General features: G+C 39.9%; 1 protein-coding gene across 1 annotated transcript in view; it reads right to left on the reverse strand.

Moving 5' to 3' along the window:
• Nucleotides 1-8,913: 8,913 nt before the first annotated feature.
• RC3H2 (ring finger and CCCH-type domains 2) overlaps nt 8,914-12,264 on the reverse strand; it is a 97,819-nt gene continuing 94,468 nt past the window's right edge. Inside the window, exon 21 of the mRNA XM_079113741.1 lies at nt 8,914-9,179. Coding sequence (XP_078969867.1) covers nt 9,079-9,179 — 101 coding nt within the window. The 3' untranslated portion in view covers nt 8,914-9,078. The remainder of the gene's footprint in view (nt 9,180-12,264) is intronic.

Below are 12,264 nucleotides of genomic sequence, written 5' to 3' on the forward strand. Positions count from 1 at the left end.
ATCGATCCCTTGCTGTTTACCCCATTTGTCTGCTGTGATCACCTGCAGTCTGCCAGCATATCGAGGCCTTTTTTGAGTGCAGATTGCTCACTGTCAAGTGCCTATCATCTGCCATTTGCCTGCCTCTTGCCTGTCCATCGCCTGCCTTACACCTATCCATCACCCAAAGCACGAGGTTCACCTCCTGGTCATCCAACAACAGTCAGCAACTGATCGCCGACCGCTAGTAGAGCACCAGGGGCCTGCTGTTGCCTGGAAGTTCACTGTTACAGTACCTGCTGGTTTGATTACACGTGGCTGCCGCCATTATGAGACAACAGCCAGGCCCCGTAGGACCCCTGACTGGACTGACTGAGCCCTGTCTCCAGGATCCCTCAGCCCGACTGATCACTCCCTGCCTCTGGGGCCCTCACATCGACTGACTGCTCCCTGCTGCCAGGACCCCCAGACCAACTGACTGCTCCCTATCACCGGGACCCCAGATCGACTGATTGCACCCGACCTCCAGGACCCCTGCCTGACCAACCACATCTTGCCTCCAGGACCTCCAGCTGACCACATCCACACCCTGAGCTGCAGCTCCCCATTTGCCAACATATTTGGAAGCCAGAGCAGCCATCTTGGATAATCCTGGAAGTCATAGCTCCAATCTTTAGGTGAGACGCCTGCTGGAGGCTTGAAGCTCATTTTCAGGTACCTCTCATGAATCGGGCTACTGAACACTGGGAGGTTTCATTACTATATGACTGTTATATTGTATATTTTCTTTTTTCTCCTTATTGAAAAATTTTAAGTTTTTATTTCTTTACTTTTCTTGCTCTCTTTTCCTTTTGTTTACCTGTTCCCTCAAAGTCTCTTTCTCCCTTTTTTGCATGCTAACATCCATTTTTTTTTTTTTTTTTTTTTTTTTGCACGGTGCTGTGGATTGAACCCAGGGCCTTGTGCTTGTGAGGCGAGCACTCTACCAACTGAGCCATCTCCCCAGCCCCACCCAATTTCTTTTGATCTCACACTTTCTATTATCTAGAACTTCTGTATATTCTTTTCTTATCCCATTACCAGCCACATTCTACATCCCTCTGCATCCTCTTTGTCCTCCATTAGAAACTGCAGACCTATTGCAAATCTGTTTGTTTTACTGAAGATAATATTTGAACTCATTCTGTTTATTATGACAATTTTGTTATTGTCCTCATAGGGGCTATTTGGTCTAGAATTGCATAGTGTCTGAGTTGGGCACTGCTAATATTGATCTCCCTTTAAAGAAAGGGTTTTGGAAACCTATAGGGCCACTATAAGCCCATAGGGGGAAATCTGCAATACCCCAGATCTGCACTGCTAGAGGAGAAGATACATGAACAACATAAAAAAACAAGGGAAGAAAATGATCCAAACAAATCTAGGTTCTATATTAATAGAATCTAATGACAGTATGTTAGAAGAAATGTCAGAAAAGGACTTCAGATTATACATGATTAAGATGATTCATGAAGCAAAGGATGAGATAAGAAAGCAAATGCAGGCAATGAATGATAATACCAATAAGGTGAAAGTGTACCTGCAGGAAGCAAAAGATCATTTCAACAAAGAGATAGAGATTCTCAAAAAAAACCCAAACGGAAATCCTTGAAATCAAGGAAACATTAAACCAAATAAAAAACTCAATGGAAAGCATCACCAAAAACTAGATCACTTGGAAGACAGAACCTCAGACAATGAAGACAAAGTATTTAATCTTGAAAATAAAGTTGCCCAAACAGAGAAGATGGTAAGAAATCATGAACAGAATCTCTAAAATAAAGGGGTCAAGAGAATCAATATTTGGCTCTTGCCCTCAGAGTCAGTCTAAACCCAGGGAACAAGAGAACTTCTCTAAGGAGCTTTGCAACTCTGGGCCACATGACCTTCTGATCAGGGAGATTGATAAAACCATTAGAGGATGAGAAGCTGATCAGTGCACCTGCTGCAGAGGAGGATATCCTTGGAAAAGGGAGACATCCCTAATGCTTCCAAAGGAAGCCACCTCATCAAGAAGACCCTACCAGGCGAATGGCACTAAAGGAGTTAAGAAGCTGCTCTCAAGCTCCCCAAGAGTAACCCCTGTGGGAACTCAGCTGACTCTTAACAGCAGATAGGAACAAGGTCAATTTGACCAGATTGATTTTAAATACCTAGCAAAAACAGTTACAACTAAAACAAAGTCATTCCTGGATATTTTTTTAAAAAACTCAACAATAGTTATTTTAATGTAACTTGAGATGTACACTTGTGGTAGACCCCCCCAAAATAAGTAAGACTAGATGTAACAAAAAAGATTCTTAGACAAAAATGCCTGATAACTATCAAGAGAGACAGAGTTAAAAGTTTTTAGTCACTTTAAGGCCTACAGATCATCCTAACCTCCAGTACAGGCAGACTTAATTAATGTTTACTAGTATGATTCTCTAGCCCTGAATAACAAAAATAAAGGGATCTCTACTAAACAAAGAGATCATGCCAATAAAAAGCTATTTTACAAAAAATCAGATGACAGTAAGTAAATTAACTAAATGTTGTGTTTACATTCCTGATAACTCCAACAGTGTTAAGATTTACAACTAAGGCCTTATCCTCTCCAGCCTTGTTAGACTTTGTTAGGCCATTTTATGTAAACAACATCTCAGCTCTTCCACCTCCTGGTAAGAGATTATTAATTTCTATCAGCTTCATAATATTCATTGATATGTTCCAGATGCTATTTATTTTGTACTCATGGTTTTTTGTTTCTTTCATAGAACAAGACTTTTACCCCTAGAAAGGAACTTTTTACTGCTTGTCCCACCCCACATCGCCCCCTCTCAGCTCAAAGCAGCAAGAGTGGTCATTGCCCTTTTTCCTTACAGCAGTAAAAAGTCCCTAAAATTAAAGGGGTAATAATAAAAATTTTAAAAGACAGTCAATATAGATAGTAAATTGGGTTAAATCACAAAAATTAGAGCCAGTTTGGGTGCAGAAAGTTGGAGGCAAATAACCTCTGAGAGATTAAAAGTTTAATGCTTTCAGAGCCCTTCCTCCACCCTTACCAAGAACCTGCTCCTGTTCTAAGCTGTTGTTAAGTCTCTCTAACAAGTTCAAATTATCAGACAACCAGCCCCAAGAGACCAGTGATTTCCAACACCCGTATCAGTCAGAAGACTATGTCTACATCAAATTGTTCCAGAAAGGACTAACACCTGGCTGAAATGGAAGAGACCTTACTCACAACATGGGCTCATCACATGTGAGTCAAAACAACGGAAAAATGGACAGCCCTCAGAGACCCCAACCACCATCTAAAGATAAGACTGAAAAAATGTTAATCATGTTTTTTCTCTTGCTTGGACTACATCAGAAATAACTCTGTGCTTAACTGTTCAACTTTTTGACTGCCAAAAGGGCTAAATTCTGTATACTATTATGATGGGGAGGGATGAAAGGAATATACGGGGCTAATATCTAAACAAGTGGCCCCTTTCTTAGTTCCTCTCCTAGTGAAAATAGGTATAATGGGCTCCACAGATGTAGGAACCACTGCCCTGATTACTGGAAACCAGAATTTCAAAACTTTGAGTAGACAAATAGATTTGAACTTGAGTGAGTTAGAAAACTCTAAGTCATTTAAAAAAATTCCCTTGATTCACATGCTGAGGTAGTTTTACAAAGCAAAAGAGGATCAAATTTGTTATTTTTAAAATAAAAAAAATTATGTGTGGCCTTAGGGGAGACCTGTTGTTTCTATACTAACCTCTCAGGTGTCATTCATGATAGTTTATCTTTGATTTTAAAAAAAGGCTCAAAAAGGTTAAAAAAAAAAAAAAAGCTAAAAACCTGAGAAAAATTGGTACCAAAATCTGTTCTCTTGGTTCCCCTTGTTAACTACTCTAATAACCACGATGGCGGGACCTCTTATTCTAGTTATGTTGAGACTTTTAATCGGGCCATACATGATAAACTGTTCGCCTAAATATGTTAGAGATAGAATCCAGTCTGTTAAGCTAATGGGGTTGCACACTCTCTACAATCACCTATGCACTACTAATGAATCAATGATTTGATCATGTACATAAAACCAGTGGGGAATGTGATGGGCTGACAGATCTGGCTCCATGAGAATGTTCTAGGCCAGACTCTAAGGGAAATAACTAAACAGACTCCATTTTGCTCTGAGACTCCATGTTATGTAGGAAATAAGCTTCTCCCATGGGAACACTCCACCTCTGTACCCATCATCAGTTACTTAGCGTGACATGTTTAATAATATACAATGGCAACGCCTATGTAGTAAAAATTGCTCTCTTTTGACCTCTATTGCTCTTAACCAATGTACCATGTAAACGGTAATCATGTGGATGTTAGCAACCATTCTTTAGTTTGTACTTAGGTAAGGGTCATTTTGACCCACTTCCCCCTCTGTTGCGGATCTCATGATGTTAGTTTGTAATTTTGGATCATAGCAACAGACACTTATGATTGATGTGATTTTTGGTATAAGAACCCCTACAACCCTGTGGTCAGGGCTGTTCTCCCAATAGCCATTTTTTTGGGCATTATGTGAGACAATAGCCACCCGGCTTAATAAGACTCTCAAATTTGGACTTCTCAGTGGTGATCATCTGTTCTTAAGTTGCACCCCATAACAGTAGGGGGAGAAAGACAGGGAGAGGGGAAAGGAGAGAGCAGTAGGAGAAGGAGAAAGGGAAGGAGGGGGAAAAGGGAAAAGAAGGAAAGGAGGAAGAGAAGGATGGCAGGGAAAAGGGGGAGGGGAGAAAGATGGGGAGGAGGAGAAACTGCCCGTTTTCTCTCGTCAATGATTCTGCTGTTACTTGCTATTCTAAACTTGTTCATTTGGTATTGGGTGGTGGTGAAGGGATACATTCTGTTGTTCTCTGATTAAAGTTTAGTCTTAGCCATGTATTGTGTCTATGAGTTTTAGACCTGCAGCCCTAAGGGTTTTCCTGTCCCTCTTCTACTGTAGTATATGGGCCCACTGCAAAATCTTGCCCCTACCCCAGGAGTAGGTTTTTGTTTGGTTTCTTTTTTTGTTGGTTATTGTTTTTTAACCTCTTTTCCTTGCTCCAAGCAGCAAGGAGTTTTCATCCCTAAAAGCATGTTCCTCCCACCCCAAAATTAAAGCTTTTGTTTTTTAGTTTGAATAAAAGGGAGATGGACCAAGGTATTTCTTTTTTTCTTTTTATGGTACTGAGGATTGAACCCAGAATGCTTACCACTGACCATATTCCCAGTCCTTTTATTGTTATTTTGAGATAGGGTCCTTGTTAAGGTTGCTTAGGGCCTCAGCTAAATTATCGATGCTTACTTCGAGCTTTCAATCCTCCTGTCTCAGCTTCCTGAGCTGCTGGGGATTACAGGCATGCACCAGTGTGCTGACTGGATCTAAGTAGTGGTTTCTTGCCCCTTCTATACACATAAGCCGTTCCCGCGCTTCCCCAGGTCAGCACTACAGTATTTTTAATTTAATTTAAATTTTTTTGGTGGTGCTGGGGATTGAACCCGGGCCTTGTGCATGCAAGGCAAGCACTCTACCAACTGAGCTACATCCCCAGCCCACACAGTATTTCTTAGACTCCTTTCTCATCATTTCTCTGAATAGTTGGTGGGGTTTCTGCAAAGAAAGAGAGCCTACAAAGGTGCACAGAGATCCCCTTCCCCATTCTTAATTTCTTCAGCTTCCAGGAACTTGACCCTGCCTTGCTAGCCTGTACTTGACCTTCACCAAGTTGTCAACTGTTCTAGCTGAATTCTTAACTATTCTTTCTGGTGAGAGAATGCTCAAGTTTCATCTCTTCCTATAGGTGATTGTCTCTCCTGAGATTTTTGGACAAGTGGTTGCTCTGAAACCTTAACTTTCTGATGTGATCAGGCATAATTATGGTACCCAAGAAGATTCCTGGGACTGTGAATATGATTGAAGCCGACAGTTGAGTTAATTCACTCCTAGCACTAAGAGTTTGTTTTTCATGGTTTCTGTTTTGCCTCACTCTTCCTTGTCTTACTCCCCAAATAATTAACCAATAAAGTCAATCTTCCTTGAAAAGAAGAATGAAGGAAAATATCAAAGAACAATACCAATCATACAAACTCCTAATTAGTACTCTATCTTTCTTTAGGTTTACAGGAACAAGAAACGTCTGGAATGCCTTGTGACCTGTGGACAACATCAAAACTATGTCAAGATAATTGATTACCACATCAATACCATTGTAGTGCCTGCCTGGCTATGGCTAAAATTGGAAACACCATATAAACTTTGCACCTGGCAAGATGGAATTTGGGTCTGGCTTATTAGCAATCAAACTCTTTTTTTCTCAGTCTCTCAAGTTATTAGCTTCAATAGGCAGCGGCAGAACTGGACCTTTCACAGTTACATGTTGAGATAACCCACTGTACATGATACCTTACCTGGCAAAAGAGAAGATATAACTAAGGTTATTAATCAATTGACTATTATTTATTTATTTATTGGTACCAGAGATTGATCTCAGGGGTGCTTACCACTGAGCCACATCCCCAGCCTCTTTTTAAAAAAAATATATTTTATTTAGAGACAGGGTCTCACTTAGTCGCTCAGGACCTCACTAAATTGCTGACTGGTTTTGAACTTGTGATCCTCCTGTCTCAGCCTCCTGAGCCATTGGGATTATAGGCATGCACCACTGCACCCAGCTCTAAATGTCTTTTTAACCGTTTTTTTTTTTTGGGGGGGGGGGGCAGGGGGAGGGACTAGGGATTGAACCCAGGAGTGCTTTACCTCTGAACTACATCCTCAGTCCTTTTTATTTTTTGAGACAAGGTTTCACAGATTTTTCAAATTCTAAACCAACTTTGTATCCTGAGATAAAACTCTATTTGGACTTGCATTATACTTCATGTTTGTGTGTGTGTATAATACATATGTATCATATATGTCATGTGGATGATTATTATATATTAAAGTGCTTATTATATAACATATTAATGATTTTTACATCTTTGTTCATGAGGAATACTAATCCGAAATTTTCTTTGTAATATTGTCTGGTTTTGGTGTCAGGTTGGCCTAATAAAACTAGTTGGAAGTTCCATCCTCTTCCACTTTCTGAAATGGCTTTGGTAAAATTGGCATTATTTCTCCTTAAATGTTTAATAGAATTCACCTGTGAGCTGTGTGCAGTGGCACACACCTGTAATCCCAGTGACTCAGGAGGCTGAAGCAGGATGATTCCAAATTTGAGACCAACTTCAGCAATTTAGCAAGGCCCCAAGGATTTAGAGAGACCCTTCTCAAAACTTAAAAAATACAATAAAAAAAGGGCTGGGGATGTGGCTTAGTGGTTAAGTGTCCTGGGTTCAATCCCTGGTACCCACCCCCACCCCCACAAAAAAAAAAAAAAAAAAAAGAATTTACCTGTGAAATCATGTGGGATTTTTTTGTTTGTTTTTGTTTTTTTGGGTGTGTGTGTGTGTGTGTGTGTGTGTGTGTGTTTGTAAAGGTTTTCCATAATGAACTCAATTTCTTTTTTTTCTTTTGCGGTATTGGGGATTGAACTCAGGGTGTTCTACTACTGAGCTACATCCACAGTCCATTTTATTTTTAAATTTTGAGACAGGGTCTCACTAAGTTGCCGAGGCTGGCCTGGAACTTGCGAACCTTCTGCCTCAGCCTAAGTTGCTAGGATTACAGGCATGTGCCACCATGCCCATCTGAACTCAATTTCTTTTCTTTTTTTTTTGGGGGGGGGGTAACCAAATTTCTTCATTTGAAGGAATGGTACAAATTAAAGAAAGTAAGTGGATGTTTTGGTACAATTTATAGAAAAGGTGAAGGTAACCCCAACATGCATGCACTGCCTTGGTGACCAGGGAAGTCACTTCCATAGCTATGGAAAGTCAGCCTAAGGTTTAGCTGTTGAACTCAATTTCTTTAGCAGACACCGGGCTATCGTAGGTAGCTTCTAAAATGGCTCCAGTGCTGATGATTTTATTAACTTCCTGTTCCCAATTTACCCTTCAATCTGTGCTCTGCAATAATGCACAAAATTCACTGAAGGATCTCTCCTTTGCAGTGACCACCGTGACAAATTTTCTCAGGGCATTGGGGGAGCACTGCAGGAGGAGGGTTCTCTTCCTTTTTGCCTATAGCTACATGGTAGGCCAGTGATGTGGGAATAAGGACACCCCCTTCCCTAGACATGCATGCATCCAGCTCATGTAATCCACTGGTGTCACTGCAACCTCAGTCTGACCTGGCAATAATTTCCCTGTCTCTCTCAACACGGAAATCTGTGCCCTGAAATCTGCCCCATCCCCTAGCTTCCAAAGGCCTCCTGCCTGTACTGGTGCCAATCCTTCCACAGGTTGTGCACTTTACCTGTGGCCAGGAGAGTAGCTTTTCTGCTGTCACTACCTTGGGACTGGGCCAGCCAGCAAACCTCTCCTGTCCAATAGGATGAACTTATCTTTCCAATTGAAGTTAGAACCCCAGACTTGGGAGTAGTAGGATCCCTTTTCCAAGTTTGTCCTAAGCCACAAGGTGCTATGTAGAATTTCCTTTTATCTTCACTCATTTATTAGAGTGTAATAATTCTCTTAACTTTCTCCCATATAACCCACTGCATGGCTCCTATCTTCTGATTCAACACAAACTGATAAGCTCTCAAAGATGCCTGCCTTGTGGGATTCAAGCCCTTGTATAATCCACCCCCACCACCTTGAGTGTGAACTTGACTTAGTGACTTGCCTTTTTTTTTTTTTTCTTAGATGTTGATAGACCTTTATTTCATTCATTTATTTATATGCGAGGCTGAGAATCGAACCTAGTGCCTCAGACATGCTAGGCAAATGTTCTACCACTGAGGCACAACCTCAGTCACTTTTTTAAGGATTAGAATACCACAAAAGTGATGAGATGCTGCTTCCAAAATTAGGTTGTAACACTGATTTCCTCCCTTTTTCTGGCCACTTGGATGAGCCAATTTCATGTTGTGAGATCCCTGTGGAGAGGCTTATGTGGCAAGGAACTGACAGCAGCCTTAGCCAACAGCCAGTGAAAAACTGAGGTCCTCATTTGAACAGAATCCTGCCAGCACTCACCTCTTTCCCTAGTTGAGACAGGACGTGACTGTAGTGCCAGCCAACACCTACATTATAGCCCATGAGAGATTCTAAAGCAGAATACCCATTTTAGTCACATTCAGATTCCTGACCTACAGAAACTACAAGATAAGTGCTATTCAATCACCAAGTGCAGGAGGCAATTTATGTAACCATAGGTAACTAATACAAAGGTAATTACAATTTTACTATCATCTTTTTATCTTTTTGGTAGTGGGGATTGATCCCAGGGGTGCTTAACCACCGAGTCACATCCCCAACCATTATTTTTTTTCATTTTGAGACAGCACCCCACTAAATTGCTGAAGTTCACCTCGAACTTTCAATCCTTTTGCTTCAGCCTCCCGAGTCATTGGAATTGTACCACCAAGTCCAGCTTCAATTTTATCTTGTGTCCATTTTGGTAAATTGTGTTTTGAAGGAATTTGTTCATTTCTAAGACCTTCTAGTCTAAATTATTGATGTCCTTCAAAGGCAAAGTACACCCATTTGCTAAATTTTTTCAGAAATAAAAATTGTATCAACACAAAAATATGTACACTCTCATAGCAGCTTTATTGGTAATAGCCAAAAACTTGAATGCCCTTCATGTGTGAATGTTTAAACAAACCATGGCATGTCCATAGCAGGGAATACTAAGCAGTGTAAGTAACAAACTAATACAAGCAAGAATTTGGATGGATATGAAGGAAATGGTACTGAGTTGGGGGGAAGCCAATCTCAAAAGCCCATACACAGTATTTCATTTATATAGCATTCTCAAAATGACAAAAGCGTGAGATGGAGAACAGATTAGTGTGCCAGTGTTTAGGGATGGGATTGGAAGTAAGGGAGAATGACATGAACACAAAGGGGTAAAACGAAGGATCACTGATGAAAGATAACAGTTCCCTTATCTTGATAGTAATAGTGGTTCCACAAACCTACTCGTGAGAAAGTTGCATAGAAACACACACACAAAATGAGTGAATGTGTGCCCAAGTACATGTGAAGCTGCTGCAATCTGAATAAGGTCTATGGATTAAACAGATGTAGTTTCCTACCATCAGAAAAAAAGATCACATGATCTTCACTACACTTTTCGCAACTTCCTGTGAATCTGTATTATTTCAAAACATAAAATTTTAAATACTTCAGTTGATCTCTAGTTTCTTGGGCTTAAATATCTATTTTAAATTGCAATTTCCATTACTCTCCACTTGATTCTGAGACTGACTTTTGGGTAAAGACCTGAATAAAGTGAGAGGTCTAGTCATGAAACTATCCCATCAGTATCTGAGATACTTTGCAAGCCACATCATAGTTCTTTTAATAGCTATTAACTATAAATAAAATTTTTTTGGAATTTTGTTTTCTTCATTTTCTTCTCCTTTGCTTGGATCACATATATTCATGGTTCTTCCTTTCTTCCTGATCTCAAGGGTTTGTACAAGATTATATCTGACAACTTACCTGTTCTTGGCAATGGGGCCTGTGATTTGAAGCTAGTTTTAATCTCTAACATCTAGATGTTTAATACGTTTTCTATACAACAAATCCTGTCAATTGTTCTGTCCTACTTTCCAATTCCACCTCCTTTCCTCCATCCCTTCTTGCCTATATTGTTGACCTGGCCTCCCTGATATTCTATCTCTGGTTTCACCTTTCACACTACTACCCAAGTGATCTTTCTAAAATCCCAAACTTCAGATTATCTAACTTCCAAAACTCCCTCATGGTCTCTTTTTAGTATGGTAGTCGGTGTCCTTCAAAGAGGTCCCTATCCATCTTCTAGCTTTGTGACTTTGGGCAAATTCTCCAAAGTCTCTGCCTCATTTTTCTTCTGTGCAAAAGGTAACAATAATGGTCCTAAGTTATAATATACTACAGCACTCAGAACTGTCTGGAACATACTAAGTGCTCTAAGAGTTAGCTATATCCTTACTCAGTGAATTACCATTCCTTAAAGACCCCTTCCACTATTAACACTTAGGCAAAAATAGGATCCAACCACAATCGCTTCTTCGGGAGACAGAAAGAGGACAGACATGAATTAGAAATGACTCTCCACTACCTTCTAGTCATAGGATCTTGGCAATTTATGTAACATCTATTAACAAGCATAAAACAGGAATTACAGTATTGATAGTGAAAGATTATTGTTAAAATCACATGGGTTGCTATACAGGCAAAGTAGGTCTGTTTGATGAAATGTTACTCAGCTTTTGAAATCTCCAGAAATCATCTCATAGAGAAAAACCTCTGGTTTACAACTGCCACCAGCCCGATCATTTTCCTTTTGAGTTTTCATGCAGCTCTGTAAGCTTCCTGGGAAATGTGTCTTTCTATGAGCTTCTGGAGAAAAAGCTCATTCTTCTATTTTTAAAAACTTCATTTTAGAAAGGGCTTATGTTTCATTCACCTATATAAGCTATATGATCAGCACAGACAGGATCTTAAAATATATCAGATGAGTACATGAATAAAATCGCACAAGGCCCAGTAGAAATGCTGTCTAGATTCACTCAGGCCATTATCTCTGTTCATATTCTGAGGTCCACAGAATTGTCTTCATACTTCTATGACACATTCTGTGGGCATTAGTTGTTATCTTGACTGCAAACTCAGTATTATCTACATCTCTGTCTTCCACTTAAAAAGTGCTCTATTTTAGGGCTGGGCTGTGGTTCAGTGGTAGAGCACTTGCCTAGCATGCATGAGGCACTGGATTTGATTCTCAGCATCACATATAAATAAATGAATAAAATAAAGGTCTATCAACATTAAAGAAAATTTTCAAAAGTGCTCTAATTTAAATGAAGTGATGAAAAAAAAAATGAAGTGATGAACAGAACTGAGGAATATTATCAACCTCCTTGGGTGTATTCATTCATTTCAGATCCTTCCCAATAACACATGGATGAGGTAAGTGGCCATTTATTTTTATATTTTTTTTACAATACTAGGGATCAAACCAGGGCCTCATGTATACTAGGCAAGTGCTCTACTACTGAGCCATATTCCCAGCCCTGCAGGTGACCATTTAAATCACCACTTAAGGAGTGTTCTGGTAGCTTTGTTAAGCCAAAAAACCAAGAAAATCGAGACAATTAAAATACGTCACAAACTTAACATTGACACTAAACAACTTTTAAG

This window comes from Sciurus vulgaris, assembly GCF_902686455.1.
Source record: "Sciurus vulgaris genome assembly, chromosome: 15".
NCBI classification, from domain to species: Eukaryota; Metazoa; Chordata; class Mammalia; order Rodentia; family Sciuridae; genus Sciurus; species Sciurus vulgaris.